General features: G+C 42.0%; 1 protein-coding gene across 5 annotated transcripts; it reads right to left on the bottom strand.

Moving 5' to 3' along the window:
- Nucleotides 1-171: 171 nt before the first annotated feature.
- Nucleotides 172-20,052, bottom strand: Eci2 (enoyl-CoA delta isomerase 2). Of its 5 annotated transcripts, none has more exons than XM_048348532.1 (10): nucleotides 19,985-20,052; nucleotides 17,165-17,309; nucleotides 14,926-15,024; nucleotides 14,306-14,494; nucleotides 11,232-11,301; nucleotides 9,767-9,869; nucleotides 8,987-9,107; nucleotides 3,776-3,865; nucleotides 1,249-1,392; nucleotides 172-486 (listed from the first exon to the last, which is right to left on the bottom strand). In XM_048348532.1, the coding sequence occupies exons 1-10, from the start codon at nucleotides 20,026-20,028 to the stop codon at nucleotides 331-333; spliced, it is 1,161 nt and encodes a 386-aa protein (XP_048204489.1). In that variant the 5' UTR covers nucleotides 20,029-20,052; the 3' UTR covers nucleotides 172-330. The 5 variants fall into 5 exon arrangements, with proteins under 5 accessions (XP_048204489.1, XP_048204493.1, XP_048204490.1 ...); XM_048348536.1 differs by having other exon boundaries at nucleotides 17,165-17,299; nucleotides 19,985-20,044; XM_048348533.1 differs by lacking the exon at nucleotides 19,985-20,052 and adding an exon at nucleotides 19,342-19,505.
- Nucleotides 20,053-20,804: the final 752 nt, after the last annotated feature.

The raw sequence follows: 20,804 nt of genomic DNA, 5'->3' as shown, positions 1-20,804 counted from the left end.
GGAAGAATCTCATAGACTTTTCTGTGTGACTGGCTTCAAAGCTCAATCCTCAGATCTCAGCTTCTCAGATAGCTAGGATTATTGGTGTGAGCCATCCGGGCCTGCCAAGATGTAAGCCTATTACCGAAACACAAAAACAAAAACAAACACATGAAAAAATAAAACCAAATGTGAATTCCTGAAGAGCTTCCTTTACCAAAGTTTTATTTTTCATCAGAGGTGTAAGGGTAACAGTTTTAATGGTACCATTTTTACAATCATAATAACTATGTTAGCAGTGGAAAAAGGCACAAGGAGGTTGGTTTAGATCAGGCACATATCCCGTGGTCATCAGAGTTTTGCTTTCTGGGATAAGAAGTTCACGATCGCATTCATGCACTCATCAGACAGCCATCTTCCCTGGAGGGTAGTGCATTCTTCAGCATTAACGGCATGGAGCTTTTCTTTCTCATTAGATCTGATTAACTCTTTGGAAATTCTCATGGCCTGATAAAAGAAAACCAACAATATGGTTAAAGTGGAATTATTTTTGATTGACTCTAGTCATTCACATATCAATTAACTAATCCTGATAAGTCTTAAGCACTTATGTAATACAGGAGAGTGCTTCCCAACTTTTAATATACATACAAATCACTTTAGTAAGTATGGGGCAGGTCTGTCCCTATCTACTTCTAAAACACCTCCAAAAATCAAGACCAAAACATCAAGTTCTAAGACCACATATAAATAACAAGAATAAAAAAGCAATAAACTCTTAACAATCACATATAAAAACAAATATTCAACCTATCTACATTTTCTCCTGTATTCTAGTTTTTTTTTTTTTTTTTCCCCCAGCCTTGAGACCAGGACTTGAACTCCCGGTTTGAAGCTTTCACTCAAAGGCTGGCACTCTACCAGCTGAGCCATGCCTCCAGCCCTTTCCCTGTATTCTAAAATGAAAGTTCTCAGCAAATCCTGCCTATCCTCCTCTTCAAGTTATTCCCCATAAGGAACCACTACTCTGTCCTGTGTCATGGAAATGTCTATTTGATAAGTTTTGTAAAAGTCAGTGCTTCTAACACTATTATATTATTTTCAATCTCAAATTGATATGTATTTGAAGCCAAATGTCTTGTCATTTTTAAGCAAAGCATTTCCCTACAGCAAACACATTTTCCCCTTAGGGAATTAAGTTCCATGGTTCCTATGGGGGAAGGGTAAGAGGAGGGGAGAGAGAGAGAGAGAGAGAGAGAGAGAACTAACATTTGGAGGTAATTTTGCATATGCTTTCAGCCTGGTCCAAACTTCTTTCTGGAACGTGCTTTCAGGAAAAACTTCAGTTACAAGGCCTTGGGCACATGCCTCTCTTGCTGTTAACTTCTTCCCAAAAATAAGCATCTCAGCCGCCTGAAATGGAAAGTTTAGATGCCAGCTTACTAAAACAAGGCTTCAGTTCCTATGAGAGCTGACTGCTTTCAGGAGACACAGATCTGCGGGTGGGCTATGGGGTTGTGTGTGTTTCACAGTAAGGGAGAAGTTGACGACCTCACAGTTTGCAAAACAAGCCACTATCTTTGCAGGCTTCCATCTTTGAAAGGAGATCCAGGAGGATCTATGTTGGAGAGGCCAGAATGGGAATCTCCAGACAAAAATGACCCAAAACCTCAGAAGCTATGGCTTGGTTTGCCCTATGAAGTGATTGTAACAGAAAATGTTAAACAAGCGAGAAAAATCATGATCAATGTCAACTTTTTAAAAATCCTTTTATTTATTTTTATTTATTAATTAAATTTTGTTGACAAGGTGTTGTGCAAAAGGGGTACAGTTACATAATAGGGCAGTGAGTACATTTCTTGTGATATCTTACACCCTCGTTTTTCTTTCCAGTGTCAACTTTTTTTTTTTTTTTTTTTGGCCAGTCCTAGGCCGTGAACTCAGGGCCTGAGCACTGTCCCTGGCTTCTCTTTTGCTCAGGGCTAGCACTCTGCCACTTGAGCCACAGCACCACTTCTGGCCATTTTCTGTATATGTGGTGCTGAGGAATCGAACCCAGGGCCTCATGTATACAAGGCAATCACTCTTGCCACTAGGCCATATTCCCAGCCCCCCAATGTCAACTTTTAAAGAAACAAAATTCAATTTTAAAAAAAGAAACAAAATTCTATTGCCTGCTGTTTTACCCAGTGGTCTAGTTGTGAGATTTTTCTTGACATTTAAATTCACTTTAAAATATTCATTTATTCACTTATTTATGTGCCTGTAATGGGGATTGAACTCATGGCCTGGGTACTGTCCCTTAACTTTTTGCTCAAGGCTGGCTCTCTACCACTTGAAGGACAACTCCACTGCTGGCCTTTTGGTGCTTAATTGCAAGTAAGAGTCTCACAGACTTTTCTGCCTGGGCTGGCTTCTTGCCTCAATCCTCAGATCTCAGCCTCCTAAGTAGCTAGATTACAGGGGTGAGCCATAAGCACCTGACTTAATTTTATTTGGCTGAAGAAAAATGAGAATGTCTTATATTACATTTCTTTTTTTTTTTTTTTTTTTTTTTTTGCCAGTCCTGGGCCTTGGACTCAGGGCCTGAGCACTGTCCCTGGCTTCTTCCCGCTCAAGGCTAGCACTCTGCCACTTAAGCCACAGCGCCGCTTCTGGCTGTTTTCTGTATATGTGGTGCTGGGGAATCGAACCTAGGGCCTCGTGTATCCGAGGCAGGCACTCTTGCCACTAGGCCATATCCTCAGCCCCTTATATTACATTTCTAATCAGAGGCTACTAAATGGAAGTTCTTTCTACATTTGCAATGTCTCTTCCAGAAGAATAAACTCTATTGCAAATATTCTAGTCTCTTATGAGTTGGTTCTGCTCTACTTTTCAAAATGCAATCCTGAATAACAAGTCTGGGTATATGGTAGCATAATGAGAGTTTAAAAACTGAACTGGCGGTGTAGCATCCTAGCTACTCAGGAAGCTGAAATTTGAAGATCCTGGTTCAAAACCAGTGTGACCAGATAAATCCAGGCAACTTATCTCCAATTAACCAGCAAACAGCCAGAAGTAGAGGTGCAGCTCAAGTAGTAGGCAGAGCCACTGGCCTTGAGAGAAAAAGCCACACCAAGAGTGTGAGGTCCTGAGTTCAAGCCCCAGTATCAGGATGCGCACACACACACACACACACACACACACACACACACACACAATGTATCTTTTCTTCTCCCTTGCTCTGAGACACTAAAGAATATTTGCTAAGCATATTGCTGGGCTCCACTTCTCCAGTTGTTATTTATACTCTTGGAGTCATGCCACAGAATGCACACAACACAGAGCTAGGCCTGAGAAACCACTTGGTCACTGCAGGGGTGTCTAATACATGGGCAACTTGGGCTGACAAAGGCAGATGGAGTGAGGAGAGGCAGCCAGTAAGCTCTGCCTACATGGTCACATGCAAAGTGTCAGGTTGTCTCATTCTCAGGGCTGCTTATCCACCGGATGATGTAGCCCCAAGCTCAGCAGCTCCTTGTGCTCCACAGCTTTGGCATTAGTGAGCCAACAGCTGCCAATCAGCAGAGAGAGGAGGGTCCCCCACACTAGGCCTCAAACAGAATCTCAGCTTCTCACACCAGACCCTTCCCAGATCCTGATTTCTGTGTAGGTGATATTCTTCAAGTGGCAGCAAGTGATTTAGCTTCTATAGCTTTTGCTTATCTTAGGAAGGGAAAGGAGAGGGAAGATAGGATTATTTTAGGAAGAGAGATTACACATTATATATTATCTTTAAGCTTCTCAAAGTTACCTTGGCCGGGCCCATTATCTTCGGGAAAGTATAAGAGGAGCACCCCTCCGCAGTCTGGCCCAGGTGACTAAATGGAGTATGAAAGGTTGCCTGTTAGGGGTAGGGGGAGAAGTGAAAATCATTTTCACATGTGATTTTTCACATACTTGATTATAATTTCACAATTCAGGTTTTCTTTTCTTTCCCTCCTTCAGTCCTTTCTCTTTCTCACATTTTCCATCCCCTCCTTTGTTCTCCCTTTTTCTTCTTTCCCTTTCTCCCTCCTTCTTTTTGATCTGTATGCCAAGACTAGGGCTTGGACTGAGGGCCTTGCACTCTCACTTGGCTTTCTTGCTCATGTGTAGCACTGTATCAATTGAGCCATGCTTCTACTTCTGGCTTCCTGTGGTTAAGTAGAGACCAAATCCTTTGGGCTGTCTGCCTGCATTGGCTCTGAATGGCGATCCTCAGATCTTGGCTCCCTGAGGATTTCACTGAGTAGTCCAAACTAGCTTAGAAATGTATTCCAGGCTGGACTCCAAATCACGATCTTGCCTCAGCCTCCTGAGTGCTGGGGTTACCGACATATATTACCACTGTCAGTTGTGTATGTGTATGTGTGTGTGTGCGCGCGCGTGCATGTGCACAAGCATGTGCCAGTCCTGAGGCTTGAACTTAGGGCTTGAGTATTGTTCCTGAGCCTTTTTGCTCAAGGTTAGCAAGCACTCTACCACTTGAACTACAGCTCCACTTCCAGTTTTTTTTGCGGTTAACTAAAAATAAGAGTCACAGACTTTCCTTCCAGGCTGGCTCTATTTTCAGATCTTAGCCTCCTGAGGTTATAAGTGTAAGCCACTGCTATATGTCAAGATGCACTTAAAAGTGTGTTGTCTACAGACTTTTATAAACATAGAGTTAATATAGCTATACCATGGGGAACATCTCCATGGTCCCCAAAGTTCCTGTATACCTCTCTGTAGTTAATCTGTTCTTTCTACCATTCCCATGCAATCTAGGGACCAAGCTGCATTTGGTCCCTAAAGTTTTGCCTTTTCTAGAATGTTACATAAATAGAATCCTTAACTCTGAAACTCTACTTCTGGCTCTGTCACTTAGCTAAAGGCTTCTGAGAGTTACCATGCTGTTGCATGCTAGTAGCTTATTTCTTTTGATTGCTGCATAGTAATCCTTGTGAGGATGTACAATAGTTTGTTTCTCCATTTGCCATTTAATGCCACCATTGTTACTTCCAGTGGTTTGGCTATTATGACTAAAGTGATTTAAAAGTGCTTTTTTCATGCAAGATGAACAATTTCTGTTTTGTCAATGAAGCTTAAAAAAAAAGTCAAGTCTTTTTTCTGATTAATTCCAATAAAAAGAAATGGTTATCTTTGTGTAAAGGATGCTGGGTAAACAAGTTCTCAGGCCTCGTGGATAAATAGATGGCAGCAGAATAGCTGGTTGGGAGACAAGTGTAGCTCAAAGAAGCTGTAGGATTCTCTCCCAAAGTGGGTGGGCCAATGTAACAGTCCAGCTGTGCAGCGTTCCATTTGCTCTGAACTCTGTGTAACAAATTGAACTTGGTTAATATATATTTATATATACATATGTGTGTGTATGTTTATACACACACATATGTATATTTGGTCGGGGCCTGGGCACTTTTGCTCAAGGCTAGCATTCTACCACGTTGAGCCACAGCCCCACTTCCAGTTTTTGAGTGGTTAATTGGAGATAGGAGTCTCATGGACACTTTTCTGCCCTGGCTGGCTTTGAATTGCAATCCTGAGATCTCAGCCTTCTGAGTAGCTATGATTGCAGTCCTGAGCCACTGGCACCTGGCTAGTAGTTGCACATTTTAGCTGCACATTTATTTTCTGTTGGTATTAGGGATTAAATTTAGGACCTTCTTCTTGCAAGGAGGCCCTTGACCAATGCCTCTTAGACCTTTCCTTCTATGTCTTTTTAACTTCAATCATATGAATAGGGTGTACAGATGTCTAGTGGTTTTGCTTTACACTTTATATTTATGATTAGCCACATGGAGCATCTTTTCATGAACTCATTAACCATGTATATTTCTTCTTTGGTGAAGACTGTTGAAATATTTTTTCCCACTATTTTTAAGTTAGGGTCTTTACCTTTTTGGGGTTGTAAGAAGTCTTTATACATTTAGGTTACAAGTCTTTTTTTCTCTCATTTGTGATGCACATTATTTTTCTGTGGCTTATCATCCCATTTTTTGAAAGATCTCTATCCTTTTGGTTAAAGAGCCACTATCTTTCATCTTCTGTGGGCAATTTATTCCTCTCTAGTCCTCATTTTTATATTATATTACACATATACTTTATTTAGCAAGGTTACTTTTGTTGTGAGTTGAAGAGTTGTTCCTTCTATTTTGAATTTGTCTTCATCTTGCTCTAGAGATCTTTCAATTAGCTTTATATAACAGAATCATCTATCAGTTATCTACTTTTGGTTTGTGTGTTTCTTTCTTCTTTCCTTTTTCTTTCTTTCTTTTTTTGATTTTTTTGTTGTTGCCTTCTTGAACTCAGGGCCTGGCCTTTTAGCTTTTTCACTCAAGGCTGGAACTCTACCATTCCAGTCACAGCACTACTTTTGGGTGGCTAACTGGAGGTCATGGTCTTACAGAGTTTCCTGCCTGGGCTAGCTTCAAACAATAGTCCTCTGCCTCCTGAGTATCTAGGATTGTAGTCATGAGCCACCAGTGTGTTCTCTTGTGTTCTTAATTTATTTATAAAACATAAAAGAATATTTAGATTTTGTTTCTTACCATCAACACAGTGTTATTTTGAATGCACATTTGTTAGAGATATAAAGTTATAATGCATGTATTATATAAATAAAAATACAAAATAAAATGTTCTCATTAGCATTATTTTTCTTCTATTTCTCCAAAAGAAATGTTTCTCAAAGCAAGAAACTGAGAAGACACAACCAAAGGAATACAACAAGAAAACTTATGGGGAAAAAAAAGAAAAACCTAAGCAGACCTAAACAACCATGAACAGGTACAGTCAAACCTGACAGAGCTGTCATTACAATGCTTATTTTTAAAATCAAGACCTGGATGTAGTGAATGGTTTAGGGTCTGGCATTACTATTTGGAGGATTACCTCAGGAGCATTTTCTACCCTGTAGGTGCCAGTTTCCTCATCTGCAGAAATGTCCAAGAGTCCTAGCCTCACAATTTATGTTATATAAATGTGTAGGGGGTGCGGTCTTATGGGTAGGGATGTGATGTGGGTTAGTTAATGATCTAGCAAGTACATGGTAAGTACCGAAAAAGTATTTTTTATGATTTTATTTATATCTTTGTGCCACTATTGGGGCTTGAACTCAAGGCACTGTCCCTGAGCTTTTTTGCATAAGGCTAGCAAGCAACCATCTGGGCCACAGCTCCACTGCTGGCTTTTTGGTGGTTAACTAAAGAGTCTCATAGACATTCATGTCTGGGCTGGCTCTGAGCCACAATCCTCATATCTCAGCCTCCTGAGTGGCTAGAATTACAACAGCCAGTGTGCCAGCTTATTTTATGATTTTTAAAGCCACAGAAAAGTTGCCACTTGCTGGCAGAGGAGCAAATAGCATTGCTAACCATGGCTTATCATAAAGAATGGACAGCACATACTAATTAGCATTTTGGCTCTATGTGTTAAACACAAATGCATCATTTACTATATGTTATTTGCTCATGATGTCAATAATGACAGCTCCTGGGACTCTCCTCATCGGTACAAAGTAACTGTTTTTCACAGTAGGCAAGAACTCTTTTAAGTGTGGAGACACTTAAAGAACCTGCCAGCCTTAGAAGTTCTACAGTAAATGTTCTAGGGACAAAGTTCTAAAACAAATATTCATTCCATGTTTGTTTAAAGTGACAAAAACTAGAAATAGCCAAGGGTTCCAGCAGTCAGGGAACTCTTAAACCAGGTAACTTACATAAACCAAATGCCATTACTGGTTTTCTCTGAATGGTAAAATAACGAGTGACTTTATACAAGGGATATTATACTTTAGCATATATAACATGGCATTGTAAGATACATATATAGTAGAATGAATGCTTTAGTGGAAAATAATTAACTTATCCACCATCTCACATAGTTAAAATAAGGCAGCTATAAATCTACTAATTTAGCAAAATCCTGCCTGTAACCAACTACTATTAACTCCAGTTGCTCATGGAGCTTTCCCTCTGCTCCTCATGTCTTTGACCTTCATCTACACCGTAAGTTGACTGATTGGTTGATTGATTGCAGGTACTTGCACTTTCATTTTTTTCTGCTCACAGACAGTGCTCAACCATATGACACATGCCTCTAATTTTGTCTTTCTGTTAGTTAATTGGAAATGAATCTCAAGGATTTGCCCTAACTGTGAACCACAATCCTCAAATTTCAGCCTGGCTTCAGGGAGTGATGTTTAGGTTATTTTTTTTCCTTTGTGTTTTTTCATATATATATATATTTATATTTTTGGCCAGTCCTGGGGCTTGGACTCAGGGCCTGAGCACTGTCCCTGGCTTCTTTTTGCTCAAGGCTAGCACTCTGCCACTTGAGCCACAGCGCCACTTCTGGCCATTTTCTGTATACGTGGTCCTGGGGAATCGAACCCAGGGCCTCATGTATACGAGGCAAGCACTCTTGCCACTAGGCCATATCCCCAGCCCAGTTTTTCATATTTTTCAAAACATTATTTTTTGCTATAGCAAACACACACTGTGGTAAGAATAAAAATTTCAGTATTTAATTCAATGGTGAACTCAAGGCTGAGTTGTATTCTGGATAAGGAATTACCTAGGAGCTTTAGTTTTCTTATCTGCAAAGGAGAGGGGTTAGAGTGATAGAGTGATGATAGTGTGATGGTCACATCCTAAATTCTCAGTGTTCTAGGACTTAGTTAGAAAAAGAGGACCAAATTATCTACTTGTGTATAACCTGCAAAGATGCTACTTCTTGCTCTCCTATGAGGGAAAGCTTTCATGTTTCTCCTGTGTATTTGAGTAACATGAAAGATGAGTTACTATTGTATAATTTGATTAGAATACTGAACCATCGTAGTTGGGACAAAATTTATAACAAATTAGTGTCTAGAAAATTTAGATTAATGATGGAGGAAAAAACACAATCCTACAAGTTGAGGAGAATCCAAAAGATCTCATTTTTACTACACTTGCCTGGCCTCCCATGTTTCTGGGAGCTGACTTACCTGATCTGATGCATACACAGCATCAAACAGCCCAAGAAGGGTGACCGGGATTCCCACAGCTGGACCATTTACCACTGCAACCAGAGGCTTAGGAAAATCTATAAAACAGTCTACGAATTCTCTACAGAAATGAAAATAGAAAAGCATTGAATGTTCTAAAGCAACATTCCCAAAGTACAGGCCAGGCAGTCTGAGATGAAGATACTAACTAGCATTGCCTTCCTGTCTGGCCACATCTGCTCTTCCACCCCAGATCTTTCCAGGCCATCCCTATGCAAGGCACTTGGTGGAGCAGCAAATCCTACAGGCTGAGCCTGGCTGTACACTAGCTATGGTCTAAAAGATTGAAGTGGGTTCCTAAGCACATACAGCAATATCAGTGGGATTCAGAGATGATAGAATCAATCTGACAGGAAGAGTGATGCCTCCATTCTGCTTTTTGTGGCTCTCTGCATGACTTCATGTCTCCTATAGCCAGCAATCATGGAAGTCATCCATTCATCTGATCAGATGCCAGCCTGCTAAAGTTCTCTTCCTCAAATAGGAGAACCTTACTTACAACTCTACTTTATCTTTTGCATTCTAGTCAATTTGACAAAGTGTCAAATGTCAAATAGAATTAATGCCTGTATATTCAAGGACAGGATGGAGACACATGCCTGTCTAAAGTCACAATAAATCGAGGCCACACAGAGAAGTAGGCATTTTACTTTTGCTCAGCTGAATACCACTTTGATGCATAAGAGTAAGCCCTCGGGATCAGATGAATGTCACTCTTACCTCAGTAAAATGGCACCACTTTTGGCTACTTCCTCTATTCCACCTGGGGGAATCTTGGTAAAGTTAGTTAAATCATTTCCACTGCTGTAATAGTCACCATTTCCTGGAAACAATAAAAATAACAGATCTAGCATGCATTCAATCTATGCATTCAGTATAGAATTGTGAAGAGTCAGCGATGTCCTGGTCCTGTGCTAGTCACTAAGAATACACCAGTGCAGCCATGGTTCTGGTCCTCATTGCAGACTAGTGAGGTGCAGGCCCTGGGTTTATCTTATCCCTGAAGATCATGGGGGAAGACTGTGCATACATACCCATGACAAAGTTAGGTAAGATGAGAGCAACAATAATAAAAATAAAACATTAACAATATACGATAACAAATTTAAAATGTGTGAATAGTTTATTTTACGTAATTTTTAATTTAGTGTTTTTGGACCAAGGTTGTCTGTGAGTAACTGAAATCCAGTGAAGGAACAGTCAGATAAGCAGGGCTACCATCTACAGCATCTTCAGCATCCCAAAACATTCCCAGAGTGCTCCTTGAGACATGGCACCCCATCTGCCCAAAGACAATCACTTTCCAGCTTCCATCATCACAGAACAGGGCTTTTGCCTAACACTATAGAAATTCATATGAATTGATTTAAACAATATATACTTTCTTCTACGTTTTATTGATTTTTTTTTTTTTTTGGCCAGTCCTGGGGCTTGGACTCAGGGCCTGAGCACTGTCCCTGGCTTCTTCTTGCTCAAGGCTAGCACTCTGCCACTTGAGCCACAGCGCCACTTCTGGCCGTTTTCTGTATATGTGGTGCTGGGGAATCGAACCCAGGGCCTCATGTATATGAGGCAAGCACTCTTGCCACTAGGCCATATCCCCAGCCCCGTTTTATTGATTTTTCTGAAATCAGGACCTCACCTCAATACTCACACCGTGCTCCCAGTCCTTGCTGACCTATCTTAAAGATTCATCCATGTGCTTGTGTTATCTCTCACCCACTGCTTTTCACTGCTGAGTACTGTCTTATTGTATGAAGAATAAACAATTTGTTTATCCATTTGTTTTTGGACTCATAAGTAGTTTCATGTTCTGACTACAGTGACTTGGCTACCATGATTATTGAGGTACAAACCATATCAGAATATATTTTTCACCTTGGGTAATTATCAAAGACTGCTTGTCCTGTGTATTTATAAAATGACTGTGCTGTAGTACTGGAAAAATATCTTGAGTTTTCATTCAATTCCCTATCAAGTAAGACCCTTCCCCAAACAGAAATTTAAATAAAAGAACCCTGTACTATAAAATTGTCCTCTGAGAGGACACCATTGGACTTTCTTTGGAGCCTCTCTATTTAGTCTTGTTTCTTTCTTTTCACTTTCAAATAAACTTGCTCTGTCTGCTTAAAAAAAGAGAGAGTAAGAAAGAAATTTAAACAAGAAGTCTGAGAAAATGTCTTACCTGTTATAACAGTGATGGCTGAGTTATCCTTGCTTGCAGTTTTAAGTGCAAGTATAACCTCTCGATACATCTGTGAATGGGAAGGCAGGAAATGAAAAGAAACTGAAACGGATTCATTTTATCAGTCTACAAGCCTGCTCCCAGAACAACCCAAACATAAATACTGGTTGGGGAGGGGCGTGTGTGTATGCATGGGTGTGTGTGTGGTGGATACACAATTTGTGAGCACATGCCTGAAGAACTTAGGCTTGAACTCAGGGCCTTGCACTTTTATGCAGCACTTTTGTTCATGTATGGAACTCTACCATTTGAGCACAACTCCAGCCAAGCACTTAGCTACTTAATTGGAGATAGGAGTCTCAAGACTTTCCTGTCCAGGCTGGTTTCAAACCTTAATCCTCAGATCTTTGCTTCCTAAAGAGCTAGTATTACATGTGTGAGCCACCACTGCCTAGCTTTATTGATTGTATTTAATTTTTTTTTTCCTGCTGGTCCTGGGGCTTGACTCAGGGCCTGGCTACTGCCCCTGAGTCTCTTTGTGCTCAAGGCTACTGCTCTTACCACTGAGCCACAGCACCACTTCCATATTGGTTGTATTTAAGTACCTAAAAAGTTGGTTGGTTACTCTCTAAGTCATTTTCATTCCTTCTGTGATTCCTCAGTACATGCTGTGTCCCCATGCTACAGCAGAGGCAGAGGGGTGGTTCCCAAAGCAAACAAAAAAAGCATTGCTGAGCTTCTGGAATTAGCAGGAGATTATTTTTCCACATCTTTAACTAGAACTGTGCTCGTGTGTGTGTGTGTGTGTGTGTGTGTGTGTGTGTGTGTGTGTGTGTAGTTTAAGCAACAGAAGGTCATCTGAGATCTGAGGTGCTGATGTTTGTCTAGAGCAGGTGAGATGGTACCTGTCCAGAAGAAACATTCTCAAAGCTGCATCTCAGTTGTCACTTCAAGAAACAGCAAGTGTTGAAGGCAGTCTGGGACATGTTAACAAATGCCAAAAGGATGGGATTTTTGAGCAGCTGCAAGGAGATTCTGGGGCAGTAGTCTCTAAATTCTAAATCAGTAACATTTCTGAAAATGTTGTATGTATTGCTTTACTTCCGAATGTGTTCCACTGTGGGAAAGAATGATAAAGAGGACTGATATTCACATTAAGGGAGGGATTTTACATAATGTACAACTTAAAGATATAATCATTTTCTCCTAGGGAAGGAGGAGAAAGTTCTATTATTGTTAGAATACTGATGACCTAGCATGGTAATGTATCTGGAAAGAGCTAGGATTAGGAGGGGGATATATCCATCTGGGTTTCAGTCTTCCTGCTTATTCACTTTGGGAACTTGGGCAAGTTACTTCTTAACCTGTCTATTTAACTGATGGTAACAAGCTCCTTGTAGAAATTAGGGCAACTCCTGCACAGACAGTACAGAAATTTATTAGATACCTATAATGAGGAGCTATCATTGCCATAGATACAGAGATATGAGGAAGGTTAAGCAGAAACCAAACTCTCAGAATTCAGTGCATTATCAATTAAATGGCACATACCAATTTCAAACAACTCTTACTTAAAACTACATCAAGTTAATAATCTGTACCATGATGTATCTTAAAAACCCAACAAAAACCCAGAAAAAGAAGGACGAAAAGGTTAACAAATGTAGCAATGCTACTCACTGAACACCATGCGAAAAACGAACTATATAACTTGTGGGTGGAGATAGGAGAGAAAAACTGAGAGTGAGGGAAGGGGTAATACTGTCCAAAAAGAAGTGTCCTCATTACTTGACTTATGTAACTGTAATCCCTCTGTACAACACCTTTATAATAAAAATAAAAAATGAAAAGAAATATAAAAAAAAATCCCAACCAAAACAGTCAGGCACTGGTGGCTTATGCCTGTAATCCTAGCTACTCAGGAAATTGAAATCTGAAGATGGCAATTAAAGGCCAGCCTGGGCAGGAAAGGCTGTGAGACTCTTATCTCCAACTAACCATCAAAAAACCAGAAGCAGAGATGCGTCTCAAAGTGGTAGAGTACTAGTCTTGAACAAAAGAGCTCTGGGATAGTGCCCAGGCCCTGAGTTCAAACCCCACAACCGACACATATACACACACACACACATCAACACCCCCTCCCACAATGATTACAGACCTCTTAAACTTGAACCCCAGTTTATCTCCAAGGATTTGATGAATTCCCTGTAATTTATTTCAAAGGGAAGGAGCTAAGGTGGTTATCTTGCTATCAGTCTAGGTCAAAGGCAGATGCAAAATCCTCAGAGCTGCTTTTTCAAAGAAAAGCTGGGTTATGTTCTACTTTTATATTATTTGTTATAAAGAGGAGTTACAGTCTGTGAAACTTTTCAATTAGCCAGCAAAAAGCCAGAAGTGGAAGTATAGCTCAGTGGTAGAGAGCCAGCTGTGATGGAAAAAGCCAAGTTCAATCCCTAATAGTGCACACACACATGTGCACACATGCACACAAATTACTAGCATGCATTTGTTATTCAGGAGGGGATTTCATTGTGAAGTTTTCCTGCATTTGTGCAATCAGTCTCACCCTTCTGTTGCCCTCCCTCCCCTCCTTTCTAAAACAGCAGGTTTCATTGAACTATTTTCATACATGTAAACCATCTACTTGGGTTATATTTGCTATTGGAGGTGAAGTCTCTCCCCTCTCCCTCTGCCTGTACAAAATAAAGCTCCATTAGAGCAGAAAAGATAATTGTCTGTGACATGAAGACACACAGGGAAACATTATACTTAAGTCTAATCTTAGAGGGCTTCTCTGTACATTCTCTCATAGCCACATGTATTTCACTTCTCCTGATTTAAATGATCTGTACTTCCATTCACAGGAAAGTCACCATGCCTTCTGGATATGTAGACCCTATTTCAAACAAATTCTAAGCAAAGATTTCATAGTTCTGAATGTACTCTCACTTACCTTGTACAAATCAAACCAGAGAAACATAAAAAAAAAGTTTAATGTAGAAACTGTGATGTTTTGAATGAGACAAACAGAAGACAAGAAGAACAGGAAGTACTTCCAGGAGCAGAGTCATTACCTGAGTGGTGATGGCATTTTTCTGGGCAGGACGGTTAAACATGATCTTCGTGATGCCATCCTCAGAGGTCACAACTACATCTTCAGACCCAGGAGTCTTCTGGTCAGCCCCAGCCTCTACCTGGCTAGAGGATTGAGATGGAGAACTCAAACCGGATACCAAATCCACATAGTTCTGCCTGGCAGTTTCCTGAAGCATAGATGACAAAGAACTCAGCCGTAGTCAAGGAGTAAGCATTTTGAAGACCATATTGTGCTAATAACTAGCACTTAGCAGTAGACAAAAGAACTTCGGCCTTGATCAATAAAAGCACATTAAGGTTTCAACAGAGCTGGACATGGTGGCTCACACCTCTAATCTCAACACTGGGGAGATGGAGGCAGGAAGATTAGAGTGTGAGCCCAGTTCAACTACATAGCAGGGATATAGGAGGGGAAAGCAAAGGAAAGGGTGACATCATCCCAAAAGAAATGTACTCATTACTTGACTCATGAAACAGTAAGCCCTCTGTAATAATAACAATAAAATTATATTAAAAAGAAAGATTTTAAAGACTCATTGAAACACCAAGCTTCTTTAGAAATCCAGCAAACAAACGCAGAGTAAACAAGTAAATTCACCTTGGGCAGGCTGCCAAGGGCATTCCACGCATCCCACTTGGCCTTGTTAACAAAATCAAATACACCAGGTTTGGGTATACTACAAGGTCCTTCCGTAGCCTGTGAAGAGGGTAAGGGTGATTAGTGGTCACATATTTATGCAAACCAAAGTCTTAAATATGTAACAAAGTTCAAAGCTAGCAAAAATACCTCTCTAAAATCTCTTCACAGGATATGCAAAATGATCTGGAGTTTTTCCTTACCTATATTCAGGCCGTAGCTCAAGTGATAACAGTGCTACCTTTGAGTGGAAAAACTAAGGCCTTGAGTACAAGCCCCAGTACCATCACACATATACACAATATGCACAAAATATATGCTCATTCATTTTGCTGATGACCACATTTTTCACAAATGATCAAAACAGACATGAATATTCAAAAGGAACTAGTTAGCATTTGAAAAACCCACAGGATATTCGGCAATATCCTGCCCCAAACTGTGCTACGGATTAAATCCAGGGCTTCACACAATAGACAAGTGCTTAACCACCAAGCTATATCCAAAGCCAATCTGCATATATTCTGAAAGCTTGTGGACAGATACAAAAAACACCACCAATTCCATGAACACAGCACTATAGCTAGTAGAGATAAGTTGTGAGCAGTTAGAACCACAGGGCCTCAGGAAACTTAATTGAAGAGCATACTAGTAGAAAACAAAGTAAATTTTATCTATTTGAGGTTGGGTGCAACAAGTGTTTTGAGATGAATAAAATGTCCTGTTCTATATTTTAGAGATGGCAATTTAAAACCCCATTCTAAAATTTCTATAATTTTGTAATAAGTTAGCTAACAGAGGAAAGAGGCTATGAAAAGCAAAGGTAGTAAGGTGTCCTCGACTTAAATAGGCCTTTAAATAGAAAGTCAAGTTGCAAGAGTTAGCAGAAGGACAAAGGGTTTGCCTTATCTTCTGACTGCTCTCATGTCTCATACCAATTGCAAGGTAGAGGAAAGGGCAGTTCCCAACACTAGCCTCATCTTCAATAATTTGCTAGGAAGACTCAGAGCCCACAGTAAGCTATCTCATTCATGAGGATGACTCAGCAGAGATGGGGAGGGGATGGGGATGGGGGGAGAAATCTATTCTTTAATACCACTGGGAAAGACTCATAGCCTTGACATAGCTGGCTGGTAACAAACAATATAGATGATACTTAGAAATAAAATCAAGAAGCAAGTCATTCCAGGAAATATATCAGTACAGAATTGTGATTGGTTACAAGATAGAGACATTTCCATTTGACAGATTGCTTTTTCTTACTATATAAGTTCTTTTTTTTTTTTTTTGGCCAGTCCTGGGGCTTGGACTCAGGGTCTGAGCACTGTCCCTGGCTTCTTTTTGCTCAAGGCTAGGACTCTGCCACTTGAGCCACAGCGCCACTTCTGGCCATTTTCTGTATGTGGTGCTGGGGAATTGAACCCAGGGCCTCATGTATATGAGGCAAGCACTTTTGCCACTAGGCCATATCCCCAGCCTACTATATAAGTTCTTGACCATTCAAATGAAATAATTAAATTTGGCCTTGTTTTGAATTTCCTTCCTTCACTTTTCTTTTGTGCTCTTTCTTTTCTGTTCTTCCTTCCTCCTTCCTTCTGGTTATTGGGGCTTGAACTCAGGGCCTCTCACTCTTTCTTGGCTTTTTCACTTGAGGCTGGTGTTCTACCACTTGATCATTTTCATTTGTGCCTTTTTGCTGGTTAATTTAAAATTCTAGTTTGTCCAGGCTGGCTTTGAACCATATTCCTCAGATCAGCCTTGTGAGTAGTTAGGATTATATGTGTGAGTCACCAGAACCCAGCCTTCATGTGTTTATTTTAGTGAATGTCAAACATCATGTCAAACAACATGTTATTTCACTCCTACATACTCAGTATTCATTAAAAAGCCAGTACTTTTTTTATATAACCATGACACAACAATAATTCCCAGGGAGCTTCTTCGAAAACTCAGTCCATATTCAAATCGCTCCAATTGTTTCAAGATATCCTTAAGTGGTTGTTTTGTGCCACAATAGTATTTCAAGACATAACAAACCACAAAAAAGAAAAGAAAGTAGAGCTCACATGCACACATATTTCAGAAGAAAGGCAGAATATACTTAAATATTAAATCTCAATTTTAGTAGCCATACAATGTGTGTATTTAAGAAATCATGAGTTCAAAATGTCTCTAAAGAATGTCAGACTGTAGGCATTACCTGCTTATACAGGGCATAGAGTTTCAGCTTCACTTCATTTCCTGGATCCTTCTTCAAGAGCTTCACCTGATTCATTGCATTTTCGAAGTCCTTCTGACTGGCCCCCATGGTTCTGCTCAGGTGCAGATGAGCAACCTGCAGAAGACTACAAAGAATGCACTAGGTTCTATCTCTTACCTTACATTTCTACAGCCTAATTTCTTTCTTCTTTGTTTTTTTCTTTGTGGCCGTTGTAGGGGAGGGGGGTCCTTTAAACTTTTTCACTCAAGGCTACTGTAATTCTACCATTTGAGCCACAGTTCTACTTCTGGCTTTTTGATGGCAAGAGATAAGAGTCTCATGGACTTTTTTGCTTCAACTGTCTTCTGTGTAGCTAGGATAACAGGCATGAGCTACCAGCATTCAGTAACACAGCCCTTACCAAAATTCAATGTTTGTTTATAAATACATTCTCTCTACCAGTCCCAGCAAGCTAGCACCAAATGAGCCCTATATAAGAAATCTGTGCAATAGCTCACTGTAGTAAGCTTGAATAATAGAAAAGCAGGCGACATCCAAGAAATATTGGTAAGCAATTCAAAATGAAAATGGCCAATTACAATTTTCCCATAAGTTGAAAATCAAGGGCATGGAAGGTAGAGCTAGGGAAGGGGAAGAAGGGAGTAAAATATACAGAATTTAATCTTTAATCCCACTGTCTTAAAATATCCTTTGCTGAATGAACAAAGTTTAACTCTTATCTGGCCAATTCTTGCCATGCAGTTGTCAAAATACCTGTCCTAACACACACACACACTCTTTGAAGGATAGAAGGAAAGGAGACTGGGTGAAGATAGAAGATACAAGAAACGGTTCAAGGGACAGAGGAGCAGTTGCTGGCATTGGACACACATCTTTCTCAACTGCGAGGGAAGGACTCTAGTTGGCTGGAAGATAGGGGAGAGGGCTCTGGCAGGTCTATCTTCACCTCAGGCAAGATATTTAAATAGCCAGACAGGAGCCCAGGAGAAACAGGAAGCAATGCCTGGTGACAAGCAAATTTTTTTTTTTTTGGCCAGTCCTGGACCGTGAACTCAGGGCGTCCCTGGCTTCTTTTTGCTCAAGGCTAGCGCACTGCCACTTGAGCCACAGCGCCACTTCTGGCCATTTTCTGTATATGTGGTGCTGAGGAATCAAACTCAGGGCCTCGTGTATCCGAGGCAAGCACTCTTGCCACTAGGCCATATTCCCAGGCCCGACAAGCAAATTTTTAAGCTAGGGTATATCAGGGAGAGGGTGGCCCACCTCAGGGGACAGCACTGAGACCACAGGCCCAAAAAAAAAAAAAAAAAAAAAAAAGAAAAGAAAAAGAAAGAAAAGAAAAGAAAAGAAAAAGGATAACAATATCAAGAACATTAAGGGTAATTAGTTAAAATAACAGTTACAAATAAAATCCGCACCTAACAGATTTATCACCTTTTCTGCATTTATGTAATTTGTATATGGTATAATGAACCCTACATTTCAATCTTGAAAAGTTAGTATGTAACTTAATGAAATTCACTCACAGTAAGTTTGATGTGTTTTTTTTTCTGGAAAGAAAGGAAAATAATATGCATTTCACTTGAATTTGTCACAGGAATAATTCCAAGTACAAAAGAAAGGAAGCTGGGTGCTGGTAGCTCCTGCCTGTTACTACTGGCTACTTGGAAGGTTAAGATCTGAGGACTGAGGTTCCATGCTAGCCCAAGAAGCAAAGACCATGAGGTTCTTATCTCCAATTAACCATAACCAGCAAAAAGCTGGAAGTGGAGCTATGGCTTGAGCAAAAAATGCTTAAGGGGCTGGGGATATAGCCTAGTGGCAAGAGTGCCTGCCTCGGATACACGAGGCCCTAGGTTCAATTCCCCAGCACCACATATACAGAAAACGGCCATAAGTGGCGCTGTGGCTCAAGTGGCAGAGTGCTAGCCTTGAGCGGGAAGAAGCCAGGGACAGTGCTCAGGCCCTGAGTCCAAGGCCCAGGACTGGCCAAAAAAAAAAAAAAAAAATGCTTAAGGGACAGCACCCTGAGTTTAAGTAAGTGCTTGCGCTTGCACGCACGCGCAGGCGCGCGCGCGCGTACACACACACACACACACACACACACACGCACACACGGCCTAAATTTGCAACTTCCCATAAAATGTGATGCAAACCTTTTATTTCAAAATGAAGTTTCTTTTTAGCGGAGGGGGGTAGTTATTGTTTTTGTTTTAAAGTAAATAAAATCCCTGGGAATTCCACCCCGGTCAGGTGGGGGGTCCTGGGCACGGATTTGTTTTTGGCTGTTACACTGTCGGGACTGCGGAGCTTTCACTCAGCATTGCAAGACACAGATTCTGTATGAAAACAGTTCTAAGTCCGAACACGCCAGCAACAGCCCACTGACTGGTTTTCCACAGCGCGCAGCGACGCACAGAACACCCCGAATGTCCTCCTCGCTTCTTCAAGGCGCACTCTGCGCCCTGGAAAGTACCCAAGTGGGGCACGGAGGCCGGAGGGCAATGGGTGGCGCAGGGGGGAGCGGGCGGTGCAGGGGGCAGCGGGCGGCGCTGAGCGGCGGGCGCAGTGGGCAGCCGGCAGGCGGAGCGGCGCGGGCCCGGGCTCGGACGCGTCCGTCACGGCTCTCCCAGGCCCGAGAAGGCGGACGCGGGTCTCCGGGCACTCGCTAACGACCTCTCGTTGGAAAAGCAAGGAAATGCTGCTACAGAGCGCAGACAGAGCGTGCCCCGCGGGCGACACCCTCCCCAGAACGTCTGGCAGTGACCCTGGGCTCGGCAGCCAAAGCTCCAAGCTTACCTCAAACACGAAGGACGCCCCAGTCTCCAAGCCACAAACGCCATCGCTAGTCCGGACCGCGCAGGAGCCGCGGCTCGGGGGCGGGGTCTGAACCGGGGTTGGGATCCAGTCCAGTGTGGGTCGGGCCAGGACCGTAGCTCCGGTGTGGGCGGGGAGAGAGGCGGGACCTTCGCGCGACAGAGGCGGGATTGGGGCGGGGCCTGGACACGCAGTGGGCAAGGCCGTGACGAGAGCCCTAGGTGGGCGGGGCCAGAGCCCGGTCTGAGCACGTCGTGGGCAGGGCCAGAGTGAGGGCGGGATTGGGGCGCGGCTTGGACTCCGCCCTGGTGGGCCAGACGGAGTACTGGGCGTTGGCCGGTGTAAGGCGGGGCGGTTGTGACCCCGCCACGTAACTCAGAGAAGCGCGTAGCCGGGGGACTGGGCAAATATCCAAGCTGGGAGCTCGGGTTGCGGCTTCTAGCCCTGCGGTGAAGGGGAGCCAGGGTGTTGGCGGAACCTGGGAGGGAGCATTTATTTACCCTGTATTATGGCAGTGAGCTAAGGATCGCGACCTCAGCTTTGGAAGCTCGTGGGGGAGAGAGCACGTGGTTAAAAATAACCAAGTTAAGCACCTCACAGTCCTGGAGGGATGCCTGAGGACCAGGAATAGGCTCTGGCATGTCTGCGTATGTGTGTACCTGTCCTAAGGTTGCCCCAGAGCTTCTGTGCTCAAGACTGGCCTTCTACCACCTGAGCCACAGCTCCATTTCCAGCTCTTTTGGTGATTAATTGGTGTTAAGAGTCGCACGGGGGGCTGGGGATATGGCCTAGTGGCAAGAGT

The sequence above is a fragment of the Perognathus longimembris genome, chromosome 6, assembly GCF_023159225.1.
Source record: "Perognathus longimembris pacificus isolate PPM17 chromosome 6, ASM2315922v1, whole genome shotgun sequence".
Taxonomy (NCBI): Eukaryota; Metazoa; Chordata; class Mammalia; order Rodentia; family Heteromyidae; genus Perognathus; species Perognathus longimembris.
The sequence above is the reverse complement of the archived record's forward strand: the minus strand, read 5'-3'. Positions and strand labels throughout refer to the sequence as shown.